At 37.4% G+C, this 17,719-nt stretch overlaps 1 protein-coding gene across 2 annotated transcripts in view; it reads right to left on the bottom strand.

Annotated features, from left to right (window-relative positions):
- Window positions 1-17,719, bottom strand: part of GSAP (gamma-secretase activating protein) — a 48,337-nt gene that overhangs the window by 29,482 nt on the left and 1,136 nt on the right. The window contains exons 2-12 of one of the 2 annotated variants that reach the window (XM_075776050.1): window positions 14,959-15,032; window positions 10,377-10,433; window positions 9,595-9,664; window positions 8,651-8,707; window positions 8,429-8,517; window positions 7,952-8,021; window positions 6,855-6,901; window positions 5,465-5,569; window positions 4,481-4,540; window positions 3,769-3,812; window positions 2,065-2,150 (exon numbers count right to left, since the gene is read on the bottom strand). In XM_075776050.1, the coding sequence (XP_075632165.1) occupies window positions 2,065-2,150; window positions 3,769-3,812; window positions 4,481-4,540; window positions 5,465-5,569; window positions 6,855-6,901; window positions 7,952-8,021; window positions 8,429-8,517; window positions 8,651-8,707; window positions 9,595-9,664; window positions 10,377-10,433; window positions 14,959-15,032 (759 nt within the window). Of the gene's footprint in view, window positions 1-2,064; window positions 2,151-3,768; window positions 3,813-4,480; window positions 4,541-5,464; window positions 5,570-6,854; window positions 6,902-7,951; window positions 8,022-8,428; window positions 8,518-8,641; window positions 8,708-9,594; window positions 9,665-10,376; window positions 10,434-14,958; window positions 15,033-17,719 lie in introns of both variants that reach the window. The other variant, XM_075775968.1, reaches the window with a different exon arrangement.

Below are 17,719 nucleotides of genomic sequence, written 5' to 3'. Positions count from 1 at the left end.
GTGACACAACTCGAATACACCATCACACCGTGGCATTTTGTCTAGTTGTACTGGCTTAGGAGTAATTTGCCTCACCTAACTTCAGCCATCGAAACATCTCTCAGTTAGACCCTTATACAGCACACAAAGAGATATAGAGAGAAGCAATCATCCTCTGGAGATGCCTATTTGTCTCTATAAATATAGTCCAGATGCTTAACTTGTAGGCAGGTAAAGTTAGGTGACAGTAATCCAGGGTTTATGTCATCTTACTGCTTGCATTTTTTTTTTTTTTAATATCGAGCAAATTTAACTGAAAAGTGCTTCTAAAGTGCTAAAAGAAAACATAACAACCCAGTGTTGTTTAAATAACCACTGAATTCTGGACATACAAAGTTAATTCTGAGACTAGAACTGCTTTATCTCAGCTAATCTAGATGTACATAGGGAGTTTTATCTGGAGACATTTTGTCTGTGCTGAGTATAAGGAACAGGGCTACTTTTCTTCTACTGCGGAAGTTTGAGAACGGAAGAGTGATTTCATTCAGAGTTCAGATTGGCAGTAGCCAATAACTGTTTTATTAAATGGGAAATTGCATGGAATATTCCATTTTGAAGTTATGCCAATTATTCTTTGCCAGAGATGTCCAAATGGTACAAATAGGGATATCAGCATTAACATTTGAAGCACACCACCAGTTCCACAGAAGGCATAGTCTGTGCCCCAAAGAGCTCGCAGTCCAGTTTTGTTACAAGGGGTAGAAAAGGGAAATTTAGTGGGATTACCCACCCTGTTCTTCAACAACTAGATACGGTCTCAATGCCAAAACAGTTTGCTCCAAACTGTCAGTTACTCAAAATGGGTTGTGCAAAGTAACCCACAGTTTCAAACAACATTCAACAATATCCACATACAATAATCTCATTTAGTAAGTGTGTAATTGTCAAATTATGCATTTTATATTAAGCGCAATGAAAAGCACATGTGAAAGGTTCCACAAAGAATTTAAATAACGTGTTGCCAGATGGAAAAGAACGTATTCCTTCAAGGTAATCAAACAACAGTCTTGTTGGAGGAAGAATGAATTTCATCCTAAACTTAAAGGAGATGCTTCGATCTGAACAAACCCTAGAGAAGTACAGGTGCAAAAGGAAACATATATATACAAATCAATAACATTTTCCATTATTGGACAGGCTGTTTGTATAATACTCTGTCTTGCTAATAGGGAAAAAGTAGCCTAATCTACATTTAGTAGATAGAAACTTGGCTTTCTCTTATTTCTAATTGCTTCCCTCTAATCTTTGTAAGCATGCTGTCTGCCTTGGTAAGAAAACAGTCCATGTAAGGAACCTGCATTTTACTTGATTTGCATTAACAGTCATTTCGACACAACCAGCAAATACCCGAGCAATTCGCCTGTGTGCACACAGCATGCCTGAGGAAGCAAGATGTAAAGCCACTTCTGCAACACATCATATCCCTGTACAACTCCGTAGACTATTCAAAGGTTAATCAGCTACCATCTCTGCCTGGCAGTAGGGTCTAATTTAGAAGCTGAAAACGCAGACATCTCTGATTAACAGATGCCTCTTGAGACTAGTTTTTAATCAAAAAAACCAAACCAAAACAAACCCTTACGGCATGCATTTGGATGCAGGGAGACTCCTATATCCTAAAGGTTTAAGGAACATTTTAGGTTTAAATTTAAGGAATCATATATATACACTAAATCCTTAAGTATCACATCTAAGTCTAGTATCACATACATGGACCTTCTAAGTATCACATACTGACAGTAATATGAAACTCTTTGAATCTGTATTGCAGATGCTCCATTTTGCACATGTCCACTAGCACAATTATATACTATGTCAGAAACCCAGACAACAGACCTAGTCAAAACCTTCCTTGAATTTACTTTCTAACATGTTTTTGGTCAGCTTTAACATTAAATTGCTCTAACACAAAAAAAAAATACAAAATATATATAATGTCTAAGAAATGTAGTAATCAGTTATGATTACACTGCATGATAATTACTAGTGGAGATCATTTTGACAATACTTGTATTTATTCATTACCTGCTTTACTTGTAAAAACACGAAGATTCAAAGATTCAGACGCAACATCTTGGTCTTGACAGTAATCGTATCCAAAATTCACAAGTCTATGATCAAATAAAGATCACTAAATAAATCACTACTTCATCCACCCATTCATCATAACACAAAGATCATGAGAACAGTTACTATGTAATCAAAAAATACTAATTAAATTATAATCAAATGTTCTCTAATGCCAGTTAAAATAGGCTTTAACCAATCTGCTTAATGCTGTTAGAAATGAGAATCCCAAGCCAGCACACTTATCAGAAGCGAACAGTTTTGATTACACCTGCAATCTTCATAATCACTTACTACAGCATTGTCCAACCATTCCTATACTGTGAAGTATGACGGAGTACTGGAAATCCAAACATTTATCATACCTGATAACTCAAAGGCTTTGCAGTCTAACTCTACTGTTATGTCTGTAAAGCTACATTTTAATCTGCAATTAGGTGCACTTATTTCAGTGGAAGTACTCAAAAAGGAAAGCACAAAATCACATTCACATGGAACTTGTTATACCATGACATTCTTTTTCGGTCTCGTGCTGCCTGTGCTTTAATGGGTTTCCATATCTTTAAAATCTACAAGTCCTATTTTTGCCATGCAGATCATGCAACACAAGATTGTAGTCAATCTGCTTTGGCTTTTTCGTGGGTTTATTTTTGTTTGGTTTTTGAGGGTTTTTTGGTTGGTTGGTTGGGGTTTTTCCAGAAAGGTTTTTGGTTCTGTAGGGATTTCCCCCTAGGTCTTCTGCAATAATTTAGAAAAAAAATTATTCAAGCTCTTACAAGAGCTGGATTTTTTCAGTACTAACTGCAAGAGGATACACTGCCCATTCAGGGCAACCTACATGTGCAGTAGCACCATACTGCCTTCTGCATAGCACTGAGACATTCAGAGAGCCACAGGCTGGGCAGGGTAGAACTCAACTACCTTCAGTTTTTGATATCTGATCTAGTAGGTTTCCACTCCCCCTTTTTATTCACAAAAAGAAACAGGCCCTTTTGGAACATCAATTCAACTGACTGAAGATAGATGAGGATGAGATGAATTATGACTGAGTCTCAGACCATCCTGACTAGTTTTTCCTCAATTAAAAGGGAGCCTTAAGGAGACAAGCCCAGATGCAGTCATGTGCATGGCAGACACAGATAGAATCAGATGAATCTTAGCCTTTGAAAGTGCAGGCTGCCTGGAAATAGCATGCTGGAGGAGAAAAGAGTACAGGCAGTGTCTCATAGGCCATAAAGAGGAGCTACTGGTCTGGTTAACTCCCCAGTAAAACACGTAACAGCAATTAAAAATGGAGAGCTTCCTGTGACAGGAATTTTGACATCACCACTACAACATGCCCAAGGTTACAACAAATTAATTACAATAGATACAGAACACTCAGAGGAAGGATGGTTTAACCTATAGCTAGCTCTTCAGACAATTTTTAAAAATGGCACCAAAAAGCAGTCAAGCATTAAATTACATTTTACAGTTGACCCTGAAGAAAATGAGAGGAACTGAAGGTTTGGACACAGTGTTCATATTATTCTTATGTTCCACTACCACATAGGCAACTGCAAACAAAGATACTGTGGTTTGGACACAAATTTTACTTAGGTTTGTAAAACATCACCCTATATATGAAAAGGAAAGCAAAACAACACATAAAAAACACCTTACTTTAGTTGTGTGTCATTTACAGAAATATCCAGGTGTGACTCCAGCTGTTAACCAAAAACAAAAACAAACTTGTTATTTAGTGAGGTTAGTATACTATGATTAATATTTCAGCCCAGTAAAATATGTCAAACTCACGTTTCACCAGATTCAACATTTTAGCAAAGTTTTTTTATCCTCCTCTAATCACCCCCAAAACCATAAAATAGATTATTTTAAAAAATAAAATAAATCGTGAGATATTTAACCTCCTGCATTAGAACAAATTTCAGCCACTAGGACAAAAGCCTAGTAACAATTACATGTTCAACAGTTGTAATTTTTATGTTCTGTTCTCTGTATTTTGGCCACAACAGATTTTCCTGTCTCGCTCAAAATGGACACAAAATTATTACATGTCTAGTGTATTTGATAACCCTGCTTTTCAATATTTGAGTATAAGATCAGTATAATATCGTGAATGTCACTTACTTCTAGGTCAATATCTGTGCAATTCCACTTAAGTTACCTTATCATGGCCCAATCTGAATCTGAATACATTCTTAAAAGAATATAATGAAAAAACCCCACAGAAAAAAATGGAAAACCAAAACCCAGTTTTCCTCTGCAAAAGTTCCAGTAATAAAAGACATTGAAACAGATTCTGTATCAGTGCCTGGAATACATAATTACATCCAACTCAAAACTATTGTATAATAAAATACTAATGACTTACTATTGAGTTACAATTTTCATCAGGATAAAACTGGACACATTTTAAAGTACTCCTTGATTCCTGGAATTAAGAGGATGTGTTTTGTAACTGATCAAATAGAAAGCATACCATATAGACTGAAAAGTGACTGGATACTCCAGTGTTCTATACACTTAACCCACTTTGCTAACAGATATGCAGATGTTAGGGGACAAAAGACGACTTTAAAACAGACATAACCCCCCACAATAGCACTATGACATGCTTCCTTCCTGTCCCAGATCATTATCTGCCAATCCTCTATAATTGCGTGGGCCCCCACTTGAAGCACACCATTACCTGTCACACACACTCTAGAAAGTTAGAAATGCGTTTTCCATAACTACCTATATGGCAAAAGGAACTGTATCTTATTTTGGGCAGTTCAAAAAGGGTCTCTCAAAAACAGGAATATGTTTCTCCATGACAGTTCACTTCCTGTTATTTCCTAACACTCATATATTTTTGGTGGCTAAGAAGAGCTAAGAAAAAATCAATTTTCATTTATGCAGAATACATCGAGTACAAATAGTACTTCAGTCAAAACAAAACAAACCCCAAAGAGTTGCGGCATTTCTAGCCAAGAACGTGCTCTCATTTGGTTACTCAGAAAGTCTGTGTACAACATATTTTCTATACGTGAATTCTCTAGAACAGAGGCATTACACTCAAGACATTTTTTAGTAGATTTGGATCCTTTCGAATAAAAGACCTTTTTAAAGCCAGAAAACCGTAACAAACCCATCCTTCTTTATAGAAAGCACTGAGACCACCAGTGCTCTTGCAATTTACTATGCACAAACAGCAGTTAAGGCAAGCCTGGCTTTTGCTTTAGGTTATTTAAGCCAGGAACAAGACGGACTACTAGAATGAAAAACAAACTCAACTTTTATTACGCCCCACACTCAAAACTTTACTGTCATGACACAGGTGGGGAAAAAAGTGCTAGAATTACTTTCATCTCACCTTTGGAACAATGTAGAAGAGCCTTTGTTCCATCATATCCCATTGTGCCCAAATGAGATCATCTGCAACTCTGGATCTTGGAAGCTGACCTGAGTTTTGAATCACCTAAAGGGACAGAAAGAATATTAGAAGTCGTCAAATAAGGTTCTATAACAATTATGCATACATGGTCTGTGCTTTAAAGAGAAAAGCAATGACAGAAGAGCCTCAAATACTGAGGTCCTTGGAGGGAAGATGCTACTTGTTAGCTGCACAAAGTCACCTTTGTTGTGTGCAAGGTGCTCAAAGAGATCAGAAGCACAGTTTTCAGGGTACACCTACTACCAAATATCTCCTTTGAGATTTCCTTACTTGCAAGAAATTCTCCACTTAAGCTGCTCAGAGTGAACACACAGACAGCACTCTTCATCACAGAGAAGGGGAGAGGAGTGAAATACCACAGTCAGTTCAGAAACAGCTACATTAACTATTGAAGGAAGATGTGTCAGCTCCAAAAGGGATTTCTGTCCAAAGTCTCAGCACATGATAGAGAATACTGGCAGTAGGGAACGGGCTAGAATTGTGCAAAATGTGTAAATGCACTCTTGAAAGATGTAGGGAGATTTCATGTGAACCAAAACAAATCTATTTGTTAGAAGGACAGATTGATCTGGCTTTTTTCTGGTTATACTTTTCGTCTTTACTACTGTAGTCTAGCATATAAAGCGCATCTGCTTTAAAAGCAATAAACTTAGAGGAAAAACATGAAAGACTTCAAAGGGACTGAAAATAAGGACCTTAACTTTTTCCCTCCAAACCTACATTTGTCTCTATAAAGCAAAACACTGGCTTTTGTCACATAATTCTTTATGATACTAGATGTATGTTTATTAATAAACCTTTTAAGCAAAACATCCACAATCAATTTGTAGAAGACATATTCACATTAAAAACAGGAAAAAGAGATGAAGGGAAAAAGAGATTGGGCCATTCACAGTACTTGGAGTGTATCTAAGTTTTAATGTCTTTTGGGTTTTTTGCTTGTTTTTTAAATGAATCCTTTACTGGGACAGACTCCCAAAAGACAGTTAGGAAGGTGACTCTGCAAATATTTTAAATGGTTTAAAAACTTACATACACTATGTTTACTCCCAACTTCTAACATACAGACGCATTCAGCAACAAACAAAAAACAACAAAATAAGTAGCATTCCTCACAGATTACACTGTATACAGGTTTTTCAATCAGCTTTGTGGTTAGCTGCATAAGTTGCCATACTATCAATACTTTCTTTAATATACTTTGTGTTGCCCAAGTATAAAACTACAAAAACAGTTACCTAAAATTACAGATGTTTAAATTTTCAATTAAAGCAAAAAAAATTCAAACTCAAGATTTTTCAAGTCTTACCACTTTGTGTTCTTCTTCTGCAACATGAATGTCAAATTGTTCAATATCTTTAAAATATATTAAAAAATAATTACTAACATACATTTTTATATGCTTTTATACAGCTTATTAAACCATCTCACCTGTTACAATGCTATCAGAACACGTTAGGGCCAAGAAAGTTCAACAGAGAGTATCTGATATATGAACACATATGAACACAGGTGCCTATGCAGAGACCTGAACTCTCTCCCTTTCCTGAGCCAAGGGTGGCCTCAGCCATACCACCTTGTATAAACAGTTCTCTGCCCATGTCAGCACAGCGTTGTCAGCAAGAGTGCTAAGTGAAACATGCCAAACCAAGCCAAGGAGAGTGCTTAAAGAAAGGGCATACAGAGCTGCACACCTGTGTCTGAGAGGACAGTCTAGCCCTTTCCCATGCAAAATTCCTAGAAGTTATTGGTAGCTTGGCTGCGTGAAGGGTGCAAGATTCACCCAGATGTTATAAATATTTCTGATATAGTTCACAGAACTATGTGAATGTATCAGGAGGTGAACTAAGTCCAGCTACATAAAGGTTGGTGTCTAGCTTAGCAGAGAAGATGGGCCTCTCCAAAAAGTTGGGAAAAGCGATCGCACTCTGTAATGACTGAAAGGCAAGAGGGATAAACAGCCTTTTCCAAGTGTTCACCTCCATCCATTCCCTCCCGCCAGATGAGGCTGAACATGCAAAGTTAGTTAAATCCAAGGAAGTCTTGTCCTATTCTTATCCCACTCGTCATGTGGTTAAATCACAATCCATCTCTCATAGTCAATTGATCTGCTCTAAACATACACAGGCAGCCATAGAAGTCTAATTTAGCTTTTTTTAGAAATGAAGATGACTGATGAAGGCAGGAACTAAGCAAATAATTGCAGTCACAGCTGCCCATTCTGCTAACATTAAAAAAAAAATCCATTATATTACACAGGTTTTGAAAGACATTTGGAATACCTAAAATAACTCACACCTTTTTTTTGCTTGTTTGTTTTCCAATAAAAGCCTACCAAAAAATATAATCTATAATTATCATCTTAAAGTAAAAGAATTACAATGTACTTTCAAAATATTAACTCACATTTATCTTCTGAAACTAGCAAGAGGTGACTTTCTGTAGAAGTATTTCTGCCTTCCACTGGATAAAGAAACTATATAGAAAGTTTCACAAAAGTAAGTAAATACACAAAGTAGTTTAGAACACTTATCTAAAATGATTTTTTAGCTGGATATTTACATATTTTTAAATTAAAACAGGCACACTAATGATTTTAATTAATAAAAATAGTTATTATTACAGATTAATAGCCACCAATTACTATAATTGCAAGTTTTGGGGGACTGAAGAGAAATAAAAAAGTAGACTTCATGTCAGATAAATATTCTACATAAAACATTTTATGAAGTTTCTCATTTTTTTTCATTCTATGAAGAAACACAGGCACACTATCTCTGTAACAGTTGCAAGATAACATGAGATATTTCTGCATTCAACCACTTTTTTACTCTAGTGTAGTGTATTAAAAAGGTTTATATTTAGATTAGTTGAATAACTTACCTGTACTCTAACACAGCTATCCACCGCCTTTAGGACTCTCACATTATTAATGGGATGAATTTCAATTAGCAAGGTTAAATACTTGGATACTGCAAAAAGAACATGTTTTAGATAACATTCTTTTTTTATACACATTTTTGTTTTCTAAACAGAAATCACGTGGCAAAAAACCCAGAAGACTACAATATTTTTAACAGTATTAAAACAATCCACCTGCAGTACCTGACTGTAATAGCCGACTTACTCTTTCTTCCTCTGTATATTGACGGAAGCTGACTGCTAAGGGAAAAAAAAAGAACACAACACAACCATAATCAACATGCATATTTGATATTTATCTTATTAAACATTCTCGGAGACCAAACATCACAATTTTTTTTACCCAAACCATTATGTTAAAGGAACAACAAAAGCTCTTCTAGATGTAGGAGGCATGTATAAATGCAGGAGGTGTAAGGGAACTAAGGGTCAGTTGGTCTTAGATTTTTCTTTTAATAAAACTGCAATATTGTTACAGCTGTGTCTTTATGTTGTTACCTACATTATTTAGTGATGGATCCACTGAAATGCATTGACTGTTGTGGGCAACACATGGGTCAAAATAGATATAAGTAATTCCAGACCCAAATGTATCATCCTACTAAATTAAATCATCTTCATAGAATCATAGAATGGTTTGGGTTGGAAGGGACCTCAAAGACCATTTAGTTCCAACCCCCTTGCTGCAGGCAGGGACACCCTCCACTAGACCAGGTTGCCCAAAGCCCCATCCAACCTGGTCTTGAACACTTCCAGGGAGGGGGCATCCACAGCTTCTCTGGGAAACCTGTTCCAGTGCCTCACCACCCTCACAGTAAAGAATTTCTTCCTAATAGCTAATCTAAATCGACCCCCCTTCAGCTTAAACCCATTACCCCTTGTCCTGTCACTCCATGCCCTTGTAAACAGTCCCTCTCCAGCTTTCCTGTAGGCCCCTTCAGGTACTGGCAGGCTGCTATTAGATCTCCCTCAAGCCTTCTTTTCTCCAGGCTGAACAATCCCAACTCTCTCAGCCTGTCCTCATAGGAGAGGAGCTCCAGCCCTTTGATTATCTTCGTGGCCTCCTCTGGACTTGCTCCAACAGCTCAATCTTTACCATGACACAAAAAAATAAAACATATATTTACCCAATAACGTCCTTTCATTGTTGATTGAACAACTGATTATGCGCAGATCCCTCTCAAACATATAGAGGTGCTATAGAGAAACACATTAATGCTAAGAAATTATTTTTTTAACTATATAAAGAAAATAATCTAACTACTCCTTAGGAAAACACTGCTGACCAGTACATTGTTTTTATTTTTAAAGCAAATCATTTCACAGTCAGAAGAACCATATTTCAAGCCTTAATTATATATGTAACTTCTTTTTTCTCATTTGTTTGTTTCTTACTGGTTCTTTTGAGCTCTACATTGCCACTAGAGCAGCACAGCAGACTCTTATGTAAATAAGAAATTTCACCCATTTCATACTGTTATGAACACCTGCAAAGGCCCGTTATCATGATTCCAGCCACTGAATTGCAGTACATTCAGTTTTAGAATAATTTCTTACAAATGGTAGCACCAGACAGAGGATGCACACATAACAAAGTCAAAACACTTACTTCTTAGCACACGTGTTCAGTGCAAAGAGGAATGGAAAGGGCTTGAATTGGTTGTTTAGAAATAAAGATTGCAGATGATGCTTTACTACTCCCAAGTCATTCAAATGTTCGGTAATGTTCTGCATCTTAATACTACTAAGCATCATTCGAATACCTTCTAGGTCTCTCCCCTGTTTCAAACAAGCATATACTCCTTACAGACATAACATACTGTTATGGCAAGGCATCAAAATCTGAAATGCTACACTAACACTGTCTTCACCAGGGGGAAGTTTGGCATTCGCCTGGCATTGCTCTCACCTCATTTTGTTTAGTTTGAAGATCATACAATCCAATGTGAGTATTTCTCTGATTTCCCTATGGATGAAAACAAATTAGCATTGGCAACGTACATATATACAAAGTTAAACACTGTTCTTACCTTTTTTCCTACCTCCCTCTCCTCTTCCCCCTGCCCCTTGACACACATCCTCACACGCTTCCCTCCTATCTTATAATAGAGGTAGTTAATTATTTAATTCCAAGAAAGTGAGGCAAGAGAGAGAACAAAGATATTTTTTTTTCCCCTTTTAGAACTAACACATGAAATAAAGCTGAAATGTGGCCACCCCACAAGTCATTGCATAAGCCAAGTGACTCTCCCCCACTTTGGTTCTTAACTGGTTTTATAGGCAGTAGGGCCAGAAAGAGAGATGTCTGTATGAGAATGAAAGGGGATGCTATGGCCCTGGAAGATTTAAGGCTGATATTCCAAACCCCACCATCTCAGTGGGTCATTACTCCAAAAGGGAGCACAGAAACATCAAACATCACTAAACGCAGCTGCCAGTCATCTGGCTGCAGGCTGGAAAAAGGATTTCATCTCTACCTTAGGAAATGATTGTTTGAAGGCTAAATATATTTCACAAGCTCAGATGACACCATTAGCGTGCTGCCTTTGGAAAGAAACATAACACACATACTTTCTAGCTTATTGATAATAACATACAATGATTTTGTTTGGAGCACTTCTAAGACTATACAAATCAAAACTTTTCTTCTAGGTAATTTTTACCATGCTTTAAATTTTCAAAATTAAAAAAAAAAAATATCTGCTTGGCAGCATATATCATATATCAAATCAAGCTGAAATCCATTAATGTACTCTAGGTATAGGCACTAAATTGCTAAACTGTTGAAGTTAAATCCAGCCACATAGGCTCATACTCAAACAGTGAGCATCATTGTTTTTAACTACAGCTTGGGGGGAGAAGGGAGAAATCTGTAGTTATTTACAAAGTTATGGCATCTTGCTTTGTGAAGTTAAAACAAAAGCCTGAGTATTCTCTTCCTAAGGGGTCTGTTTCTGAGTGTCTCATTATTGTTGTGGTAATGACAAAAGTCTTTGACTTCTGATTTAAACAAGGAAAACAAAATGTCTTTATATTAAGACACAGGCTTCAAGCCTACTAATTTAAAGTTAAGCAAGTGCTTTCACAAATAACTGTTCTTTCCAAGTGTGTCTGAAACGCTAACATCCTCTGTACTTAGCTACTGAAAAATATACTTTACAAGACTGATAACAGCTACATCAGTGCCCATACCTGTGCATAAGCTAATGTGCTCATTTTCATGTTTACTCTAAAGATTCTTGTATTGCCTTGCAAAACAGAAGTGCTGACACCAGAATTCACTTCTGTTAAAAATGTCTTCCTTTACACCAACTATCACCGTCACGAAAGAAAGACACTTTCAAAACTACAGTACAATGCAATACTCTAAAATAAGCTTGAAAATAAAGCTCTTTCTCCACCTTCCCCTGATTTCAGGCAGAATGCACTTGATTTTCTTCCAGTTGGCAGACAAAGGTTGTTTTCTATTTGTATCTATTAGGAAACAAGCCAGGGCAGCTCAGTTTAGTTCACATCCTTGTTTGTGCACTATCTTCACTGACAATGTCACAGCTAAAGTTTACTGCTATAAAACCAACAGGAAAGGCTCACAGACATATAGCTTTGTCTTGCAGAAGTGTTAGCTCATTAGTTATAAATAGTTTATCATGAAGGGGAGAGAAAGAGAAAGATATTAAACTGCCTTAACTCAGTAAGATCTGTAGTTTGTTAGAAGCTGTAATTACATCATAATTTCTCCAACGTAAGTTTAAAGAAAACAGAAGGACTAGCTGCAGACACTAAAAGCAGTCTGTTTTCCCCAGGTAATCTTTCCAGTGCGATGATGTATATTAGCAGAACAGAACAGCAAAGTGCAAAGAATACTTATATTTTAGAACAAGTTAGTAAAAACTTAAAAGAAGTGTCAAATTGAGGCCTAATACTACTTGTCATTCGCTAAGATGCATGCACCAAGACTCTTTTTTCTTCTATGTAAATATGAATGGATACTTCTCTTCAAAGGTTTTTAGTGAACTCCAAAACCACAGAACTATACCCATATGTTGTGAATTTTTCAGAAAAGGAAACATTTGGATTTAATCCTTGTTAAGTCAGCAGTAAAGTGTAAAAAGACAGACACAGACACCCAATCCTCCCAATACTTGTTGGTTTTTTAGCATTCTACTCTTGAGAAAGAGGGGGGGGGGGAAATTCAGTCTTGCTTTAAGGTCTCACAGTCCCAAGGTGTGACTGCAGCTGACACAGACATAACTAATATAACAAAAGCACGGACATCAGGAAGGGCACAGCATTAGCAGCTGAGGACCCAGCCTGTTCAGGACACTGGGTGAGTGCTATGCAGCTACGGCCTGGGCCACCACATGTGCTTCTACCAATCAATATACAAGCCACCTAGACACATGCGAGCTTTGGGGCAGACATGCCCACGTGTTCTTATCATGCACGCAGATCAGTGTGGATGTATTGACTCCCATCGACATCAACAGCACCTAAGTGGGTACCAACACTTTTAGCTGATGAGCAGAATTTTTATTGATCCAAGAAAGAAATGTGTACCACACACTATGAACAACTTCTCTGTGGGAGAAGCATCATATATTTAATGCAATACCACCTTAAGATACACTTGTACTTTGTGAGAAAACTCCAGGAAGTATCTTCCAGTTTGCCCATTAACAAGTGTAAAAACCACTTATAGTGGAAGCAAACAAAATATGTCAGCATCCTTCCCAATAGAGGAATAAATAGATGCTGGCTCTTCAGCAGGCTGACTCACTCAGGAGAAAAAGATCAGACTACTTTATAATGGTAAGAGAACAGGAAAAGAAGCAGCAGCAGCATCTCCTTCAGGATGGCATTTGAGAGGTGAAAACTGCAGCACAGTGTGCAGTTTGCTAGTTCCAGTTCTCAGGCTTTGTCATCCAGCCATTCCTACCACAAAGGCTGCAGAGGTCACTTGATTCCCAAAATTAGGAAAGAGAAACTACAGTGAACATATTCAGTGATTTCCTATGCAGTCTTTACTCCTAGGTTTGGGGAACTAAGCCTAGGGGTTTAAATCCTCCTGTGAGTCATTTGCCTATTCAGTCAATAGAGTCTAGTGGGTATTTGTCCACCTCCTCCACCCCACACACCTCCTCCAAAGTACAGGCTACAAACGGCCAGTTCTCTAAACTCCACCAACTGTTTTGACCAGATCCTTGCTGACTACAACGGCAGCTTAGACACTAGTACGCAGGCAGACACCTATGTTTAGATGTGTGAACCCTGAGCTACAACTCACCCCTTGTGCCAGTTGCAAGAGCCTGAACAGCGTACAAGGCAGTTGGACTCTGCAGTCAGAAACCCAAAAAAGCTTAGTGTGAGATTACACAGATGCTAAAAAGCGGTAACATCACACGCACACAGCGAGTACTAGATCTCCTGTTGAGAGCTAGATGGTTTATTTTCATCAAGCCTTTCCAGAGTTTTGAGCAATGAAAAAAAAACCCACCCACCAACAAACACCCCCCCCCCCCCCAAAATAACCCTTGACACCTTCCTTAGTGTTGTTTTTATGGTTACTGCTGTTTTGTACAGACTCCCCTCCCTATGCCTGTACTAAAGGAAACATCCACCCACAGTTAAAGTGTATTATACCTTGATGAAGGCCTCATCTCTTCCCTTAACCCTAGGGAAGCTGGCAAGTTTTAGCATTGTTGAGCCAGAGAGGAACAAAAGGCAGTCCTGCTCTACTGGAGTCTGCTACCTGTGGTCTGTACTCTTCAAGAGCAAAGATCCTCCAGAATCCAGCTGGTCTACAGATTTCTCCGAGGTGCACACAAAAGAACCACAGCTTGACTCATCAAGGGGAAACCTTCTCAAAGGTTGGAACTACAGGCATTTCAACCTAAAAGCTACATGTATGCCATGGAGAGCAAAATCCTATGTTAAAAAGGATAGCTCTAGATACTTTGAAGTAACCGTTGTTTATTTGATGTCTCAGACTACTTGCAATAAAGTGTTATAGATGAATCAAAGTAACAAAGAAGAAAGGTAGAAGCTGAGTTAGTGTTAAATAAATGGCATCTTCACATATATATTGGTAGGAAGGAATATATTTAACTAAAGCAGTGCAAATTAATTTAATAGTCAGTCTTCCCCGATAAATTCTGAGGGTGACAGAATGTGCTGCTTATGAAGACTTTATCTGTTAAAGAAATGGCATTTCATTCAGGGTGAGATTCTGGCCCCCTCAAAAAAATCAACAGCAAAAACCCTATGGACTTAATCATGTCAGTACTTTACTCTTCATTTCATCATTCTTAACCTTTGTCTGAGTGGAGATGGGTATTTTCCCATTGCCCAACCCCCCAAGTTGAAACCAGTCAAGTTTTCATGTTCTAACCCTCACTGCAAAAAAATTTGAACTACGAGGACTCAATTAGGCATACATACACATACAGTGTTTTTCTCTGCTATATTTTTATTAAGTTCCAAGACAGACTTACCTTCCAAGTATAAATAATTTTTCCATTTCTTTCAACATTTACAATGTAGAGCGCTGATGAATTCTCAAAAGTATCTGAAATTACAAGTATCAAAAGGCACAGGATTTTCATTCGAGCTGGTTCATCATAGAGTTTATGCACACTTTAATCAAAGATACCTGATAAATTTTTATGTATAAATACTTGTTCATACATGCCAAAATTACTCTGTTCTGGAAAGAGAGAGAATATTTATCACACCATGATTTAAATCTGATAAACTTCAACACAAAATAGTTAAGGCGTTTCAAAACACACAGGAAAGAATTATTTACATAAACTCCTAACTCTTCGGTATAATTGTGATGAAAACAGAATGTGCTTTTTCACTATCTTCCATTTACAGAAAAAATAATAATAAATTGCATTTATCCATTATACACAACATGAGGTTCAAACACTTAAGTTGCCCTTCAGTCCTCAGAACACTACAGGGAGATAAAAGTAGCCTGAGGAAAAGTGTCACTTGCTCCCACCTACCCCTTCAGCATCCCAAAGGAATGCCTGGAAATAAACTACATCTTCAGAGATTAGCTCTACAACTCCCCCCAAACCCAAGAACCACAACATTAAGCACCATATATTATATATATATAAAATATGTATATATATATATAAAAATGTGTGTGTGTGTATATTCAACATACCTACAGGTACAAAGGAATTAAGCAACGTAGGACAGGAGATATGATGTGGAGTGTGAATGAAAGAGCAGGGTTAAAAGGGAAACAGATGAGCAGGATGCTAGGATGGACACAGATAGAAAAGAGCACATCTAGGCAAAGCAGCACAAAATAAAAAGGAAAACTCCAGAAAAAGAGATAAAATGTCCTCTCAAGATGACAAAAATGCATGCTTTCGTGATGCTGCTTTTCTGTTTTCTATTCACTGCAGCCACCAAAAATGTGTTCATCTCAGCTGGAACTTTCACTAAAAGTGGAAATTTTGCCCTTAATAAGGTTGACAGCTGCATGATTGCTCCTAGTTTTAAGATAAAGATAGCCTGTGGTTCAGCAAGCATCAACAAAAAGATTTCTCCACAACTCTCGGCAACTATTTAGTCAAGTTCGACACATTTACTTTGCAGTTATCACAAAGTGTTGATAGAAGGAAGACATGTGAAACTTAGTTTCACAAGCCTGTTACTATAAACTGGCTTGTACAGCTTGCGACCATAAGAAAAAAAACCCTTTTATAAGTATTATCAGAAGGAAACAAATTCTGTATTTTGTTGTGGGAGGATGATGAAAATCCTTAGTGTACATTTAACAATGCATCACTTTCTACTGGTTTCAGAGCACTCAAAGCACACTACAATACCACTACGTTAGAGCTAGCTGGTAATGATTGAGAAAGTCTCAGATAACCATATATTCTGCTCTTCTTTAAGTGGAAACTTCCTGGAATTTAACCACCACCTCAAAATTTCAAGATGACTACTACAGTCTCCACATTTCTCTCTCATACAATACTTCCTCAGGACAGAATTTAGCTAGAGAAGAACATCCACAAGAAATCTCCATGTCAATGAATTTATCACCTGAAACAGAGATCTTAAAGGTGGTGAAAAAGTTCTGTGTCAGAAGCGAGTTTCACATCACTGAACATTGTCAGTGGGCACACAGAGCCAAAGAAGAAGTGACAATTATCTCAGCCCTTGGAAAGTCCTACAGTAAAACTCTGCATGTAGAATTACCACTTCTTCCTCATCCCCACAGCTTAGACCAGCAGATGAAGGGCTGCAAAAAAACCAACCCAACCTGCCTGCCCAGCAAACAACTCTTATCAACATACTCCAGAGAATGCAGAGTTTGATTTCCTGAAGGCCATTATATACAGCTCATACAAAAATAAGTGGAATAAAGAGAACAAGGCTGGTTCTCTTGACATGCCGCTCCCCTCCCATCACCATAGCTACTCCCAGCTCTCACACAATTAGAAATTCTCACATGCTATCAAGGGCTTTCAAGTCCTCAGGAAAGAAAATAATAACTATAACATCTGAAAACATCAGCACAAAAGTACCATGACTCCTAAACATTAGTTGTTTTCTGTGAATAGGTATTTCTTTAATGTTTAAATGAATCTTTTTGAATTCCTACCTCCCACCTTCACATTCCTAATACAACAGTACTACATCAGGGGAAAAAGTCAGTATACACAGACAAAAGTTGAAATGCAACACAGCAATGCTGGTATCTGATCAGATGCGCTTTCCAACCTAGATTCTTCTGATTCTGTGTTACCAGGAGCATTTACTGAATGAAGAGTCTGTAATACATTTTAAATCACTGAGTGCGCTTGTCCCTTTCCCAAACACAAGTCAGCACCATTTTGAGATCTTTATGAAATAAATGCCTAGGTTAATTGACTCATTGAATTCATCACACACTCATTGACTCACTGAATTTATCACACACTGATAAATTCATAGATGAATTGATTAAGTGTGGAGAATTTCAGAATTCTGCCTCAAACACCCTCAGTACACTATTCAAAAGCTGTTCAGTAAACTATCTAGCATACATGAAATATTTTTTAGCAAATTTTGTAACCAATGGCTTAGTACATAATTTTCTATTACAAAACAAAAAAAAAAAGCTGATACTTTCTGGTTTAGCTCCAAAGAAGTTCTTATGAAACTATTTGGTAACAGCCCCTCAACATAGGAAGCAAGTTAAATATGTTGAGTTAATTAAAAGCAACCAAAGGAGTTGAGGTT

This window comes from Balearica regulorum, chromosome 1, assembly GCF_011004875.1.
Source record: "Balearica regulorum gibbericeps isolate bBalReg1 chromosome 1, bBalReg1.pri, whole genome shotgun sequence".
Lineage (NCBI taxonomy): Eukaryota > Metazoa > Chordata > Aves > Gruiformes > Gruidae > Balearica > Balearica regulorum.
Note: the sequence above shows the minus strand (reverse complement) of the source record. Positions and strands in the feature narration are given on the sequence as shown.